Consider the following 16,435-nt stretch of genomic DNA (forward strand, 5'->3'; position numbering starts at 1 on the left):
GACATAATCTTGCAGAGTTTGGTTTCCTCCAATGTCTCATCCATGACTTCTGAACAGCTAAACAGAGTGTTTTGAAGAGTTTTTCGGATTCATTTTGTTGAGGATGAAGGTGAGAATTGGAGGATAGCAAACAAATTTGGCATGGCATTGAGCTTCTCTAATTTGTTTGTTTGGTTTCCTCCAATATCTTATCTCCAACTCCTAAACATCCTGTATATCTTGTTTGGTTTGCTAGGATATCTCATCTTCAAATTCTTAACTCTTCAGAGATTATCCATTCAGGCCTGAACCCATCTTCAAGAATGTAGCCATCGGCGTCTGCCAGGAAACATAGCTCTGATCAGTAAGCTTTGAAGATCCAAATCTCTCAAAAACCAAGATAATAACCATGTATTTTCACCACTTTACAACTGAGGAAAAAATATATTGAATACTAAAAGGCAGGGAAAAGATACTAAAAACCACTTTTCAGACCATTGAAAGCTTCAGTTGTTAAGAATTTCTAGCTAACTTTGACCTTCTATTACATATGATGGTACTGCTAAAGAACAAGCAAACCTTTGGATCTATCAATAGGTAGGGGAAAATCAAAATGGGGCATTTAAACCAGAATGAATAAAACAACACAGGCTCCAAATGTGATGGTAAGTTTTCTTTAAAACCAACTAAGCCTGCAATTACTCGATAACTTTATAGCTTACAAGAAAGGAGGATATGGTTCCAAAGCAAAAGCCTTGTCAAGCATTGACCAGAATGAAACAATCACGCAACGCAACTCATTTCTTCAAGCAAGATATCGATATAATTTCCTGTCCACTTTGTCCCTCTCTAGAAACTCCCGCTCAATAAGGGACTCTATTCGCTTCTTAATCAAAACAGGGCTGGGCAGAAACCTTGACTGCAGCTGCTTTGTGACCTCGGCCACAATATTGTTGTGATCTAGCACCCGCCTAGACTTCATGATTCTCACTATTGCAGCCTCAATCTGGGGCTTCCTGTCCTCCTCCACTCTCTGCCTAGTCTCTTGATTTTCTGGTTCAGACTCTCTTTGTGCAACTACAGTACCTATCTTCACCTTGTAAAACTTGCTTGAGAACTTGTCATTGACAAAAAATGCATCATCCTCAGCTATGTCCTTACTCATGGGCTCCTTCCTGAGAATATTCTTTCCCTTAACACAGGCCATAGACTGCAGGCACCTCTTCAAGTCTGAGGCAGGGATCTCTGTAGCTTGCTCTATTTCTTTATAACTCAAGCGATCAGCATTATTGAACAGCATCAGAGCACACATCTGATGTGTGGAAACATTCAGTTCATGCTTCTGGCCCCTGCCAAATGTTGCCTTCAAATCAGCCGTACCCATATTTGTTTGCCAAGACAATCTCCTCCCAGTGTGGGTCCCAAGATAATAGCCTCGAAACTTCTCACACACTCCCAGGATTTCTGCTGGAAGGTTACACGTAGCACTTGGCTGAGTTGGCCAAGACCCTGTGGTGAGAACCTGGACAGCAAGTGTAGGGCCATCCCCTGTTTCAGCAAATGAGCTTGCATAGAAACCCTGCATTGTGTCCTCCGATGTCTTCATGTCAGTAAACATGCCTTCTAATTTTGAAGTAAACTGATATCCACATTCTGTTTTGAGCTTAACTATCAGACTTCTCTCAGCATCATCAGAGACAGTTTTTCCTGACAGAAGCCTCTTTGCCAAGTGTTGCTTGTAGTATTTCTCAAACACATCTTTCTCTTGGAGGTATCGGAAAAGCATCATCACCTTGTCTAGAACAATTTCCACATCCTCCTCACTGACCCCCTTCAGTCCTTTCCGAAGCTTGTCATCCACGAACAAAGAAATAAATTCCGGGGAGCGAGAATTCAAATTAATGAAGTACTCAAAAGAGGAATTTAAAGCATTCTGAAATGTCTTGTCATTATTAAATGCCAAATTGATTATCTTATCATTTTTATCCTTCTCATCCAAGAGTCGCTGTACAAAGTCTACAGGATCCTTTAACCTTTCTGGATCAGTAACAAGCTGCTTACCAGTACTCCTGATGTGGGAAGTCATGACATCTCTTATTATAAATAGCCCATTAGGCACCCTGCGAAACAAGCTATACATCCTTCCCAAATCTTCATATTTGTCATCCACAAGCATATTAATCAAACCTGAGTTCTCCATATGGACTAGTCTCTGCATGTGACTTTCAACCATCTCCTTTTCCACAACACTAGTTATCTTGGCTTCACTTTTGGCATCCAAGTAATGGGACACTCTCTCCATTTCTTCATTTAAACGTCTCTCAGCTTTCTTCAAATATTCACCACAATCACAGCACTCAATGAACTGCTGAGACTCTGCACGGTAAAAATCAGCTGAGACCTCAAGAAAATGTTTCTCAAAGTCATCTTGATAAACAGAAGAACCTAAATCCATTAGCATCTTTATAACATTCCTCATCAAGCCTCTATTTATTACCTCACCAGTCCTCTCTCTCAGCACGAGATCAAGAAGCGTATCTTGAAGCCTTGTCTGGATTTTGGCAGAATGGATGATATTGTCCCTCCACAAATTCAAACCAAGTTCATGAACTGGGGTCTTGTGAGTACTTGGAATGAAAGTCCTGTCCATGTACATCAATATGTCTCGGATCATTTGCAATGCCTTGTTATGGTCTGCCCATTTCCTATTCAGTTCTTCCAAAAACAATCCTCCTTGAGCAGCTTCAATCGATTTTGATATAACTTCCAAATGATGAGTCATAGTTGAAACTAGTCCAGAGTAGAGTTTCTCTCCAAATTTGTGCAGCACCATATTGTAAGCATTCCTAATGTACACAAGGTACATAAACATCAAAAGTATAACTTTTAAGAAACAAAAGTAGCAGTTCACGGGTGGGCAATTCACAAATAATCAAAAATAGACAAAAATATTTGTTTTGGTGTTACATTATCGAACATTGGATAGAATATAGTTTTGCTTGCTAAAACATGACTGCTTATTTGTAAGTACATAATTATTTTAAAAAGCAAAGCAGAAGAGAGAAATTAAAAGGAATTGCTAAAAGGAAAAGTGACCTATCATACCAACACATAAATTACAATGAGTAACCATAGGGAACAATATACATATTTCAAAAAAAAAAAAAAAGGAATCCTTGTTCTTTCCCTTTACATTTCTCCTTCAATGTAGGATATTTATTCATAACTATAAAAAAATTAATGTAAAATATCACTCAATTAATAATTATCAAAATCCAATCACACAATATTTTCATGGACTTTAATTGCAAATATTAATTAACATAATAGTAAAAACTTTGTACTAAGAGATGCACACATTTGCGCAAACTCAGACACACAAAAAGAGAAACGGAAGATAACAAAAAATGTAGCAATTCCAAAGAAATGAAAATCCCCAAAACAAAGTTATGTTATATTTGTTTAAAAGAAAATAACATTAACACTAAGTAGCAAAATGAAAAGAAACAGACCTATAGAGCTCTTCGAAACTAAGCCCACTGATGTTACAATTGTATATTTCATGGATCCCCTCCTCCAGAATCTTCCAAGTCTTGTCTGCATAATTTGGATCCATCACGATCTGGCGCTTCAATGGTCCTATTTGAAAATTCCTCTTTGGAGCACTCATCTTCTCCAGTTCTAAAACACCTACCAGGCCCGAAATGGATATGCCTCAAACCCGAAAATTCAAACCCAAAAACCAGGTAGACATTTGCAATGAACCAAGTCTGAGAGAGGCTAATCTGTGGTTTGATCAGATGAGATTTGGGGATCTCATTATAACATATTATATGTAGAAATGAATAGAATTGACGAGAATGGGGCAAATTGGAAGAAATGTAAACCCTATAAAAAAAAGAGGCAAAGAAGAAACTCTAGAAACTTTAAGGTTTTAGCTGATCTTTTTCTTTTTCTAGATAGGCTTTAAGGAGCTGGTATCCACAATTTGAGTAAATCTTTAAGTAATTTTGTTTTTAATGCATATAATATTTTCCTCTTTTCCACAGTTATTACATCTTTTCCTTTCTTACTTTTGTATTTCTTATACATTCAAATAATGACTATTGTTAATAGTGGGCACATCTCCAAAGGTATCAGAAAATCTAGGGCCATAAATGCCGTTGACTTCAAATGCTCCCAAATTTTGGAAAAAGAGGAATATGATGACGTTCTCACTTCTCACCCATGAAGCCTAACTCAAGTGGCAAGAGGTTGGGGTAGGGATAAGAGAGGTTTCAAGTTCAAGTCCATGTAACAGAAGAAGTGTAAAAGAAGGAAAAAAAAAACCACACACACAAAAATAAATGTTATCAATTTAAATCAAAACCAGGTATCAACCATATCTTAAAGTAACACACACATACCTCATAACAACAAATAAGAAGTCAGGTTATGCCTTTTCTATATTTAATCTAGTTTATTTCATTCTTTGTGACTATATTATAGTGGTCTTACAAGTTACAACATGAGAACGTAGAAGTGCATGATCACTGAATGAGCTAGCTGAAGAATTATATCATGTTGGTGTCTCTTTCACTATGCCACATAGTCTAGAAAAATAGCCATGTACAATAGCATCACTTGTAGGTTCTCAAGAACATGGTGACTAATCATCAAATGCCATTTTTCATAAAGTGCGTGATCCTGAAGACTTGAATGATGACATGATCCCCCTACATCCCATGCCTTCATCTCCTACCTACACTAAAGGAAGGTCTGTAGCCTAACTGTGTAGAAGCTTGAACTTCGTGACAGCCCATGAGAAGTGGATAAGATTAGGGCAAACACAAAGGAAAAGGACCTGATCACCTTACTCCTCCAAGATGAACAGGTTGACTTTCTGATACAGATCCTATGAGAACTAAGTAGAAGGAGATCGACCACCTTAGTTATCCTTTCTTGTCAAGGTAGTAAAGAGGCACCTATATTCTCCAAACTCACAAAGGCCAACTCTGGCTCCATGGATCATTAGAATACAATTAAATGTTCATAACTCGCACAAGTCATCTATCTCCATGGATCGTCAAATGTGTTTCGTAGGACAACATCTAGCATTTATCCAATGTGCTGGACTGGACCAGCCAGTTTTACTGGTTGACAGTCGACCAGCAATAGGTCTGATTCGGTTCAGTTTTTTGAGCAGCCGTCTTACCTGAGCAGACTGCCAGAAATGCATATGTTGTTCTCATGATAATTTTTTTTTACGTAAAATGCAAGGGCACTAAAGTGAGAAGAACAAAAGTTGTATCATTTCCTGTGTCCATGGCTTCTAATTTTAATTTTTTTCCTATGTTATAAGAGCCTTCTATGCATAATGTATGCATATACATGCCTATCAAAAAATAATGTATGCATATACACACACATACATATGGAAAATGATCAATTCTCCTAATAGTTTCCCCAGAATGCTTCCCCAATAGACAAAATGGTATGTCCCATTTTTATTTGGACTGGATGAGCAACCTTCTTTGGAAAGGAGTAACGAAAAGTGATGTCACTTACAAGGGAACTTGTTTACTTGCTTTAAGTAAAACCGCTTGGGTAAGAAAAATCTTTAATCAATTGGCCCAACAGTGAACCTTGAATCTATGGTGGTCAGAACCAGCAAGTAATTTGTGTAATAGATGTCTCGTTCCTTCGAGCTCTGCCTCTTGCAGTTCATGTCTTGTTGGGTTCTTAAACAGCAAGAAAAAGGGTTGACTAGCCCATTCAGCTGCACCCTTTCATCTTCAGAGCATTGTCTAAGTGAATAGGCAGTGCCCATGAAGCAAACAAAGCTTTCTTACAGAGGCTGGGCTGGTTCCTTTTCAGCACCAGCTTTTCTTTGGGTTGTAGGGCTTTGACAAGATTTTGAAAGAGAAGGTTTTTTTTTTGTTTGTTTTTGTTTTTTTTTTGATAGGTAAGATTTTGATAACAGTCAAAGAACACGATCACGTCCAACCTCTCAAAATCACTATCCAATGTAATGAGGTCCTTCTAGTCTTAATTAGGTTAAAACCCAATCTACAGTCCTTTCTAGGAGTATTGCTACCTGCAGCTCAAATGGTCCCTTCTTAAGTCTCTATTGGTCTTATTTTTATGGTGAGCCTTGTGAGTGCATTTGGACCCACGAAGGCAAATGGATGCTCCCCTAACCCAACCCAGGAACAGACCAGAGGGAACTGCAACATGGAGAGTAAATAATTCCCTTTCCTGAAACCAGTCTATCTGAAATACCTCCTCATTCCAGCAACCGATCTTATTCTTGTATCCCTATTTGTGACATCAAGAAAAATTAATATCTTTACAGATTCTTTGAAATTTCTATACGTATGAAATTAATATAATATCATATATTTTTTAGTTTATACTTTGACTCTTTCATCTCTTTCATAGTCTTCTTTATTATTTATTTATTTTAACAATGAGATCACTGTGGCATTATATCTTGCCTTCTACATGAATTTCTTTTCCTTTAGTCATTAAAGGCCCTTTGTATACTCTTATGTGCTAGGGTTGTCCCCCATTTTCTGTTATGTGTCTATCAATAGAACTATGTAAATTGTTGGACTTCATAGATAGTCTAAATTGTGGATAACAAGAGTTATAAGATATAGTTTACTATTTTTTATTGAGATATGAGTGTGTACTTTCTTTCTTCAAGGCCTCTTGCATATCCCTTAGTGTACATAGGGTATGCCCCTTTTTTGTTAAACGCCTTTAATAGATTTTCTGTTCATCTATTAAAAAAAAATATACACTTGCCTAATTTTCTTACCAAAAAGAGGGAAAAAAATCTTTGTAGAAAATACTATAAGAGAGTAGCATTGTTTTTATTTTTTTTTTGATAGGCAAATAAGAGCTTGTATTAGAAACGCCTAGAGGCAGCGAAAGCTGTACACACGAAATATACAAACATCACCCAAGAAGCTAGGTGAAAAGAAAGACAAAAAACCTTGTGTGAGCAAGGGGATGGAATATGCCAAATAGGTGTTACTTGTGCAAAGAGAAAGAGGAAACCAGTGACCACTTGATTCTTTTTTGTAAGAAGGCTACAATGCTTTGGAGTTTGATTTTCTCTTTTTTTGGTGTGCAGTGGGTCTTGCACTCTTCAATTAAAAGGAATTTGCTAAGTCGGCATGGAGCCTTTGTGAGCAAGCAAAGGGAGAAAGCATGGAGGGTTGCCCCCCTATGCTTAATATGGACCTTATGGAAGGAAAGAAATGAAAGAGTGGTCAATGATATTGAATGGTTCGACCCAGCTTTAAAACAATTTTTTTTTTTTTTTCATACATTTGTGAATTGGGCTAGGGTGTATTTAGAGGACCATACGTTGTCCATGATTGATTATGCATGTGCAACATACAATTTTTCTGCCAAAAAATAATATAATAAATTTATAAGTAGTAAAAGATATAAGGACATTACATAAGTGCATTTGATAAGAAGAACAATAGCATCTTACTTGAGTTTTCAAGATACTAAGATTATTTGGATTGGCCTTTTAAAAGCCAAAAGCTTTTTTTAAGTTCAATAAAAGCTTTTATCTATTTTTGGGTAATTTTAATAAAAGTATTTCTACCTCGAAAAAATGCTTAATAAAGAAGCAAAGACAATATTGCTTCTCACGGAATCTTCCTTTTACCTTAGGCAAAAAAGCAGTTTACATTTGGTAAAACTTTAGAAGCATCAAGATTAACCCTTCAAATTATGGCTTCAACTTAAACTTTAACTTCTAGCTAAAGCTAAAAAAATAAAAGTTGTCCCAAACTAGACATAAATAAGAGATAACAAATGGAGCAAGAAAACTGGTTCCCGTTGAAAACTGTTTCCTTTGAGTTTTCTCAAATTGAACTCTTATAAGATTGTAATTTTATAAAGTAAACAGTTTCATGCCTAGTTTCTTGGGCGTTTATTTTTATACTTTGTGTGTGCTGTTTCGCCGCTTCTAGGCGTTTCTAATACAAGCTCTTATTTACCTATCAAAAAAATAAAGTAAACAGTTTCACATGTTGATGAGCAACTCCAACATTTGTTTTATTTGGATATAATTCATTTCTTTTAATTGGAATTTGTTGTAAACTTGTACATCATTTTTAATATTTGTGATCAAGATTTTTATTTTTATTTTTTATAGGCAAATAATAGTCTGTATATTAATAACTATAAAAAGGATGCCAAACTAAAGTGGCAAATATAGTATACCGGGAGTATACAAATGAGAAACAAAAAACCAGTTATAGTAGCTACAAACCCACTTTAAAAACAAGAGCCTGCCCATTCTATAAAATCTAACAAAGAGGTTGGGCCTTCTTGCCCGTCTCCTAAAAGGAGCCCTCAAGACCACATATACAAATTAATTATGAAGGAATCTTTTAGGGCTTGGATAGTGCGTTGTTCCCCTTCAAAAGTTCTTTGATTTCGTTCCTTCCAAATTATCCATTTGTGATCAGGATTATGATATTAGTAACTCTTATGATGAGAATTATAATACTAATATCATAGTTTATATGATTCAAAGCTCATAATTCCCAAAACATTATCACATATGTTAATATTGCTATACATATGGAGGTTGGAGAGTAAATAGTAAAGGGACTTCTTTGAAAATAAACTTGCAACCATAGTTTTAAATTTTCCAAAATATGCTCTTTTAGGATTTTGTCTTTTCTAAGTTTTTCCATTCATATCTCAAGATCCTCATCTCAGTCCTAAGGGCTTGGTCGTGGAAAGTTCCTCAGTTATCAAAAAAAGAAAAAAAAAAATCTCAAGATCCTCATCTCAGTTATACTCATGAAAGAGTCCATTGATGCCCAACTTGCTCCATGATCCAATTCTGCTCACATCTAGTTTTTTAGACATCACTCTTCAGTTTTTTTGAGTTAACAAAATTGAATCAGATCCCTCTGCCATTGGGTATATTTACCATACATCTATAGCCACCCTCTGCTCACAAGTCATAGCTTTTCCTGAGCTCTTGGTCCTACTTATGCGGTTAGGCAAGCTTGACTCTTAAGATACTTAATTGGCCATAGAATCTCATTCCTACTAAATCCACTGAAGCCATACTGGCATATCTCTTCGAATGATCGATTTATGGAGGTAATACAAATGCATCCCATATCAATTTGCTACTTCTCCAGCATGGAACATTAGCCGAGTTGCAAGAACTGCTATTTAACACACAATGGGATACTTTTGGGTCAATCCCATGAATTAATCATATTTGAGTACTATTCATTCGTTGCTCTAGTGGAGAAGAAGAAAGGATTCTCCATAAGTGATAAACAAGCTGACTCAAGTTAGGCATAACATTCAACAGATTCTAAAACCCAGCTCTTGTCATTATTCGTTCATCTCCATGTTCATTATTTTGGCCAGAACTATACACTCTTAACCATCCTAAATATAGAAATAAGTGCAAGCACAGAGCTTAAAGCCAACATCTGCAGATTTAGAAGATGTAATTATCGTTAAAACAAATAAATAGAGAAACATACAGAACACTCGTGCAAAGAAACTCATTCAATCATGATCAGCATATGATCATAGTATCCCAGAAATTGAAAAACTAATCAATTCGCATAACAGATAAGGAAAAAAAAAGGATCAATAGAAACCAACAAAAGGAAACAACCCCAATCATATGAAATCCCGAAGTAATTAACAGAAAATGACAAAATGAACAATCTAAATAATACAAAAAAACACACAAATTAAACTATATATTCGATCAAAAACAATATTTAATAGCGAACCTGTACAGTTCTTCGAAACTAAGCCCACTGGCATTATGATTGTATATCTCATGGATTGCATGTTCCAGAATCTTCCAAGTCTTCTCTGCATACTTCGGATCCACCACAACCCGGTGCTTAAACGCCTCTATCTGAAAATTCCTCTTCTTCTGAGTACTCATCTCCACCGCTTACGAGTTACAACCCCCGAAACGGATCTTCAACTCGAACCCGAAACTCAAGACCCAAATTCGGGTCCTGGTTGACAGCAAACGAAATCCGGGGAAAAACCCTAAGCAGTGGGCTTGGATTGGGGGATGAACGGATTAGAGAAGGCGGAGAGGTCTTCTATTATAACGGAACAGGGGCTTAGATGAAGACAATTGTTGAAAACGGGGGCGAATCGATAAAAAATGCAAACCCTGATAGAAATCGGATGATGTGAAGAAAGACAATCAAAAGTTCAAAACCCCCGAAACTTGCTCATTAAGGAGTTCAAGAGATGATATTTATACTTTGAGCATGCAGATAAATATATAAATTATTTAATAATATTCGTGTATACCTTTTTTCAATGTATGAGAAAAAGTAAAGAGATTCTTCTCTTCTTCTCTATGGTTACTTCCTTTTTTGTCTTCCTTATCTCTTGGGCTTTGTATTTTCATAAATAATTGCACAATACAATGATTGGGATTGTGGACTATACACCCAAAAAAATATGAGAAACCCTAATATTTTTTTAATAACCCTGAATGTCGGGCCAGCTTACACGCATCTCGACTAATCCTATGAGACCCTAAAATTAATGATCGGGTAAACCTCCAGTGCCCCCGAGAAACCCTATTATAAAATTATGTGATAAAAAATGGACATCAATTTATAAAATGACTCTCTATGTAAATCAAAACATGGATTAAGAATTTCAAATGCAAAACCTTGATTTTTCATATTAATCAAATATTTGAAATTGATTTTGAATGTTGATATACCTGCAAATTAATGTTGAGAGGGAATTTTCAAATTGCATAATTAATAATTTTTTTTAATAATTATTATGATTTTATTATAGGATGTCAACTCTATCCTAGACTCATTTATCGTTGAGTATAATCTATATTAATGAACTAATCTTAAAATGAATTATCAACTAGCCTTAATTAGCTATGAACATTATGCCACTCATTATGCCATGTCCCATTTGTAAAATGAAATGTTTGTTAATGATAGTTTAGTATTGAATATCACCCATGTACATGAAAAATAAAAAAAGAAGTTATAATTAATTCGATTCATATTGGCCATATACAAAAAAAATACAAAGGAAAAAAAAATTATTGGTTCCATTTTACAGGGTCAACATATATATATATATATATATATATATATATATATATATATATATATATATATGATCCAATTAGAAAACATTAATGTCATGTTTGTTAGTCTCCCATATAGTTGTTATTTGAAAATTTAGTAGGTTAAATTGTTTTATCAATAACAAATTAACAATTATATAATTGTTGTATTAAAAATAATAAAAATATAAGATAATTATTTAAGTCTATTTATAGTATTGAATGATATTTTTTTTTACTAGATGTTGAATGGATGGTTCAATATATACCATAGTGTATTTGATAGTGTTTTTTGTGAAAATATTTTATTTAAAATTATTTGAAAGGAAATTATTTATTATGGGTTTGTTTGACACTCGTTATAATGTTTTAAAACTTTCACTCTTAAATGATAAAAAAATTTAAATGTTAAAAAAGTTAAATATACTTTTTAAAATCATTATTAAATAAGATCTAAAAGTGCGTGTAACATTAATTTTTAAAAGTGTTTACTAAAATCTACTAAAAGTTCATTTGATAGTGATTTCAGAAAACGTTTCTAACATTTTTAACATTTAAAAATTTGTATCTTAAGGTTAAAAACGCTTCCTACAATCATGATCAAATACACTCTAAATATTTTATTTTTTTTTTCATAAACACTTTTTACCTTAAAAGTACTTCTTAAGATAATTGTCAAATATGTTATAATATTTTTAATTAAAATATTATTAAAAGAAGCGTTTTCTTCACAAAATATTACAATTCAAATTCTAACATCATAATCGATTTTTAAAACTTTTAAATGTGTTTTTAAATTTTATCTAATGTCTAAATTATTTTCAAAATTTTATTAAACACCTAAATTTTTGTTCAAAAACACTTTTTAAATGCAAAAACGTTTACTAAAAGCGTTTTCTAACGAAATCTAATTCTCATCGTTTCTACCATCATTCCACATCTTATTTATTTATATTTTTATTTACTTGCTCTATTTATTTGTATCATTGCTCATTCATCATTCAACGGTCGAAATCTCATTGTACATCTTCCATATAAGCATTTTTCTAATTATCTTTCCCAAATAATATCGTTAGTATAGAGACAAACCAAAGCGAGGACAAGACTTTTCCTATCCAATTCCTATCCGAACTCTTTTCATTACAATCAATCGGCACGTGGCGACCACTGGCTGCCACGCGCTTGCGATTTTGCCTAAATCATCCAAGGAGATCGCCACATAAGCTTTACCATGTTCATACACGTTTTCTTTTTTTTTTTTTCACAAATTTATTTTTCACCAATGGCTAACGAGGGCAGTTCCGTCATTTAAAAGGATGAAAATCACCGCCGGGACCCGCCACGTGGCGTGAGGTGATGGCCTCAAAAAGTCTGGGTGCTCAGCACACGCCTTCGCGTGGAACAAAACCAGTGGCCACACTCTTTCCTCTCAGGCACCCCTGTCAGAGTCGAGTCTATGAAATTCACCCTTCATTTCCTCAGCCTTCACTATCAGTTTCTTCGTCATCATCTCTCTACACTTGCTCGAAACCAACTTCTCCAGATTCCAAAGGTACTTCTGAATCAAATCTTTATTGGATTTTTCTTTTCCTTTCTGGGGTACTGTTAATTGTTGCTTGGGATCTAGTCAAACTGGTTGAGGTTACCGTTTCATTTCTTGGAAACCAAACAGAGGTCTAGGTTTTGAATGAATTTTGGGTTTTGAACGTATTTTTTGCAGGCGTAGATTTTCTGTTCCTGGGTTTCGTCTGGTTGCTTGTTTTCTGAAATTATTCCCCTTTGTAGAATCAATAGGCAATCTTCGTTTCTGGGTTTTGCTTAGAGAATTTCACATGTTTACAGAGAGGAAACTAAATCTGGAGACGGTTGTTATAAGAATCTGAACATGGTTTCGGAGGTTCCTTCAGATAACGATGGCTGTGTGGCGGGGGAGACAGTTGTTGGCAGGTCAGTTCTTAACTGTATCTAAATTTGATCTTTGTATGATAGATTGTTTGGTTTCTTAGTTGTATGGTAGATAAATTGTATTCATAGCTATTGGATGAGTGGTGGCTGTTGGGAATGTTAAAGATATTAGTGTAAGTGAAAATCAAAGAAGGCATCACATATGATATGAAGCTTGTGTTTGTCTTGCAATTTATCAAATGAAAAGAAGGTCTTGGCTGGATGGTTTACTGACAGAGATTGATATGGTACATTTAGGGCTGGTTATACTTAGACTGGTTTAGGAGTCATCCTGGCAGGGATGCATTTCAGAAACGCTTTCAAGGAGAATCACTTAATGTATATGTATGAACTAATTTTTTTTCTTTTTAATAGTGTTTTTTGGTAATATGTTATATCAAAAAAGTGATTTTTAGAAGAAGCGTTTGTTACATGATTTAAGTGATTCCCTGGGTTTGTAGAAGTGATTTTCAAAACTTTGTCAAACACCTACATTCTGTGAGGAACTGCTTCCAGACATTAGGAAACGCTCACTCCCTGAGGGACTCTTAATGCTAACCTATGCTATGCATTAGGTTTTCCGGGTCACAGGGTGTTTGTTGTATTGGTGAGGGTTGATGCTTCTCCTGCATAAGATGATTAACGATGGAGAAATTGAACTTCTTGGGTTTTGATTTGCTGACTGTGTATTAATTTAAAACAACAACCTACAAGGCCAGCTTATAACTATATAAACATTTAAGTCATGCTTGTATTGGATGTTTTTTTGGTTTGGTGCTAAGTTACCAGGGATTGACATTTATCATGTAATTCTTGCTTTTAATTTTGTGGGCACTGTTAATTTGGTATGCATTGTTTGCTCATTCATTAATAGTTTTTAGTTTATGGCAACTGATAGTCTAACAAAGTATCAGTGGTTTGGTTCCTAGAAGTCTTGAGTTCCAACCCCTATGTTTGTTTGTGAGTGATTACATGTCTCTCCGGGTGGATGTTGGGATTGCAATGCTTAAGCTTTTGGGTAATTGGTAGTTTAACATATGATCAAATTTGATAACAAACAGGTCAAGTAGAATTAGGCAGCTAGAATTAGCCTGGACCCATCAATGCTATCAGCATGCTACTCTAGATGATGAACAAGCATAGACAAATTCATGAATGGTAATGTCAATACACACATGAAAAGAAAATATTATAGAGGCTAATCAGTGAGCAGGATCGGCAGTTCAGCTCCAGTAAGCCGGACATCATATTTAAATTTTATCTCCCCAGATAATGTAGAATGGCGAGACAGGAACTCTGTAGCTTACCCTAGGTTGCGGTTTGTCCTAGAGGAATATATTTGTGTTTTTTTTTTTTTCCTTTTTTGTCAAGAAATTGGCACACACATTGAATCTGTTCAGCCTCATGCAGTTAGACTTGGATTCAACATTACATTCTCCAGTGTAGATGGTTTTTTTATGATTGGTGGTGGCACATGATGCTTATTGATGGCTATGGCTTGCTAATTTGCTTCTAATCGATCAATTTAAAGTTCTGATCCTTTGTGTTTGTGGGTAATATTGTGCTAAATTTACTGGCATTTGTTTTCATATGATATTTGAAAGATATCCATATTGCAGGCTGTCTCCTCAAAAAAAGAACCCTGGGAAAGTGCCTAAAAAAATTCATAAAGCTGAGAGAGAGAAGCTGAAACGTGACCATTTGAATGTCCTATTCCTTGAGCTGGACAACATTCTTGGTAATTTTCTCCTTTACATGTATTGCACTTAATAATGACTTTTTTTTTTTCCCGAATTGATCAGCAGAGTTTGACTACCTTTTGTTCAAACATGTGTTATTGCCTATTCTGTCTGAAAATCAATTCACGACTTATTCTAACACATTCTTTGTACAGAATCAGCTCAGCAGAACAATGGAAAGGCCTGTATATTGACTGATGCCTCTCGTCTTCTAAGAGACCTGCTTGCTCAGGTTGACTGTCTCAAAAGGGATAATGCAGCTCTTTTATCTGAATCTCACTATGTAAGCCTCCTGAAACTCACCTGTTCTTCTAAAACTCGATTGTTTTCTTTCTTGTTGTATAGAATAATCTACATTGTTATCCAATTTGAGATACTATTTAGAGTCATCTGCCTTCCATTTTCCTTTTTTTTGTATGGATTTTGTTTAATTTTGTTTTTGAGTTGATCCATGTTTCGGGTCACGTACACCTTCCAATTTTCTTGCTTTGAGTGCTTTTCTTGTTTTTGTGTGAACTTTGCTTGATTCTGCCACCATCCACATTGGAATTTTCAATTCCCACAAAATATTTGGCTTTATTAATTCCCTGAAGTCGTTGAAGATATCTTGTACAGACACCTGGATATTTTTATTGAAAATTTAATTTCAATAATTTTTTTGACATGTTAGGTATTTGGATGATTGATGAACAGGTGAGTATGGAGAAGAACGAGCTGAGAGAGGACAATTCAGCTCTAGAAGCTCAGATCAAGAAGCTGCAGAGTGAGATAGAAGAAAGGATTCGGTCCAAACCAGCATGGAATTCAGATCCTTCTCAGTTGGATCACAACAGCACTGCCCCACAGCTACCAGAAGACCATCTCATGTTTCCTGTAACTGATCATGCATCTCAAACAGCACCTGTTGTGGGTCCCGTCTTTGTTGTTCCCTTACATCAGGACCTTCAAACATTCCCGCAACCCAATGCTGCAGCCTCAAATGTGAGCAGACCCCATGCTCGCTATCCATCCCCATCAGACTGTTGGCCATCACAAATTCTAGATAGTCAGCTGAAGACACCCGAGCAACACGAGGTTGGTAGTGGCACTAGCTCTGGAACCAGCAGCAGGGGAGACTAAAGGCTGTCTATGTGTAAGGTTACCGCTACACCACTGGATATTACCCTGCTTTACTTCATAGATTCAGAATAGACATTCATTTATGTAAATGTTCAATAATGTGCTAGGCCCCCTTTGTCAATGAACCTTAAAAGTGCCTCTCTTCATTCAACATATTGCATGATGATCAAGACGGCATTGGCTTCAGAGCCTCGTTGTTGTATCAATCTAGTGAAAAATGAAGCTTAAATCCTAGTTGTCTACTTTCTTTGTAAGCATTTCAGGGTAGAGAAGAGGAGGGCCTAGACGAAGCAAATCCCCTTCGACCATATAATGAATTCAACAATAGGTATAAGTGTAAACACCCACTCCCTCCTAAAGTCTCATATGGATATTATCCATTTTGAACTTTCAAATTGCATGCTTTTAAAACACATCTACATTAATCAAAACATCATGTTCGATGTTTTGTAATTTGTTGTACACCAGTTTTGCAAATTTCCTGTTCACCTCTGTAGTGATGCATCGTACACAGATTATGCTAAAAAGCCCACTG

General features: G+C 35.5%; 2 protein-coding genes across 4 annotated transcripts; one reads left to right on the forward strand and one right to left on the reverse strand.

Annotated features, from left to right (window-relative positions):
- Positions 1–443: 443 nt before the first annotated feature.
- Positions 444–10,210, reverse strand: LOC117930072 (cullin-3B-like). 2 transcript variants are annotated; one of them, XM_034850518.1, is made up of 3 exons: positions 9,762–9,841; positions 3,492–3,669; positions 444–2,825 (listed from the first exon to the last, which is right to left on the reverse strand). In XM_034850518.1, exons 1-3 carry the CDS (start codon positions 9,820–9,822, stop codon positions 785–787), a joined length of 2,280 nt encoding a protein of 759 aa, XP_034706409.1. In that variant the 5' UTR covers positions 9,823–9,841; the 3' UTR covers positions 444–784. The 2 variants fall into 2 exon arrangements, with proteins under 2 accessions (XP_034706409.1, XP_034706410.1); XM_034850519.1 differs by lacking the exon at positions 3,492–3,669 and having other exon boundaries at positions 9,762–10,210.
- Positions 10,211–12,513: 2,303 nt separating this feature from the next.
- Positions 12,514–16,362, forward strand: LOC117931452 (transcription factor bHLH47-like). 2 transcript variants are annotated; one of them, XM_034852466.1, is made up of 5 exons: positions 12,514–12,650; positions 12,819–13,045; positions 14,662–14,780; positions 14,937–15,064; positions 15,475–16,362. In XM_034852466.1, the coding sequence occupies exons 2-5, from the start codon at positions 12,984–12,986 to the stop codon at positions 15,898–15,900; spliced, it is 735 nt and encodes a 244-aa protein (XP_034708357.1). In that variant the 5' UTR covers positions 12,514–12,650; positions 12,819–12,983; the 3' UTR covers positions 15,901–16,362. The 2 variants fall into 2 exon arrangements, with proteins under 2 accessions (XP_034708357.1, XP_034708358.1); XM_034852467.1 differs by having other exon boundaries at positions 12,941–13,045.
- The last annotated feature ends 73 nt before the right edge of the window (positions 16,363–16,435 follow it).

Source organism: Vitis riparia, chromosome 14, assembly GCF_004353265.1.
Source record: "Vitis riparia cultivar Riparia Gloire de Montpellier isolate 1030 chromosome 14, EGFV_Vit.rip_1.0, whole genome shotgun sequence".
NCBI classification, from domain to species: Eukaryota; Viridiplantae; Streptophyta; class Magnoliopsida; order Vitales; family Vitaceae; genus Vitis; species Vitis riparia.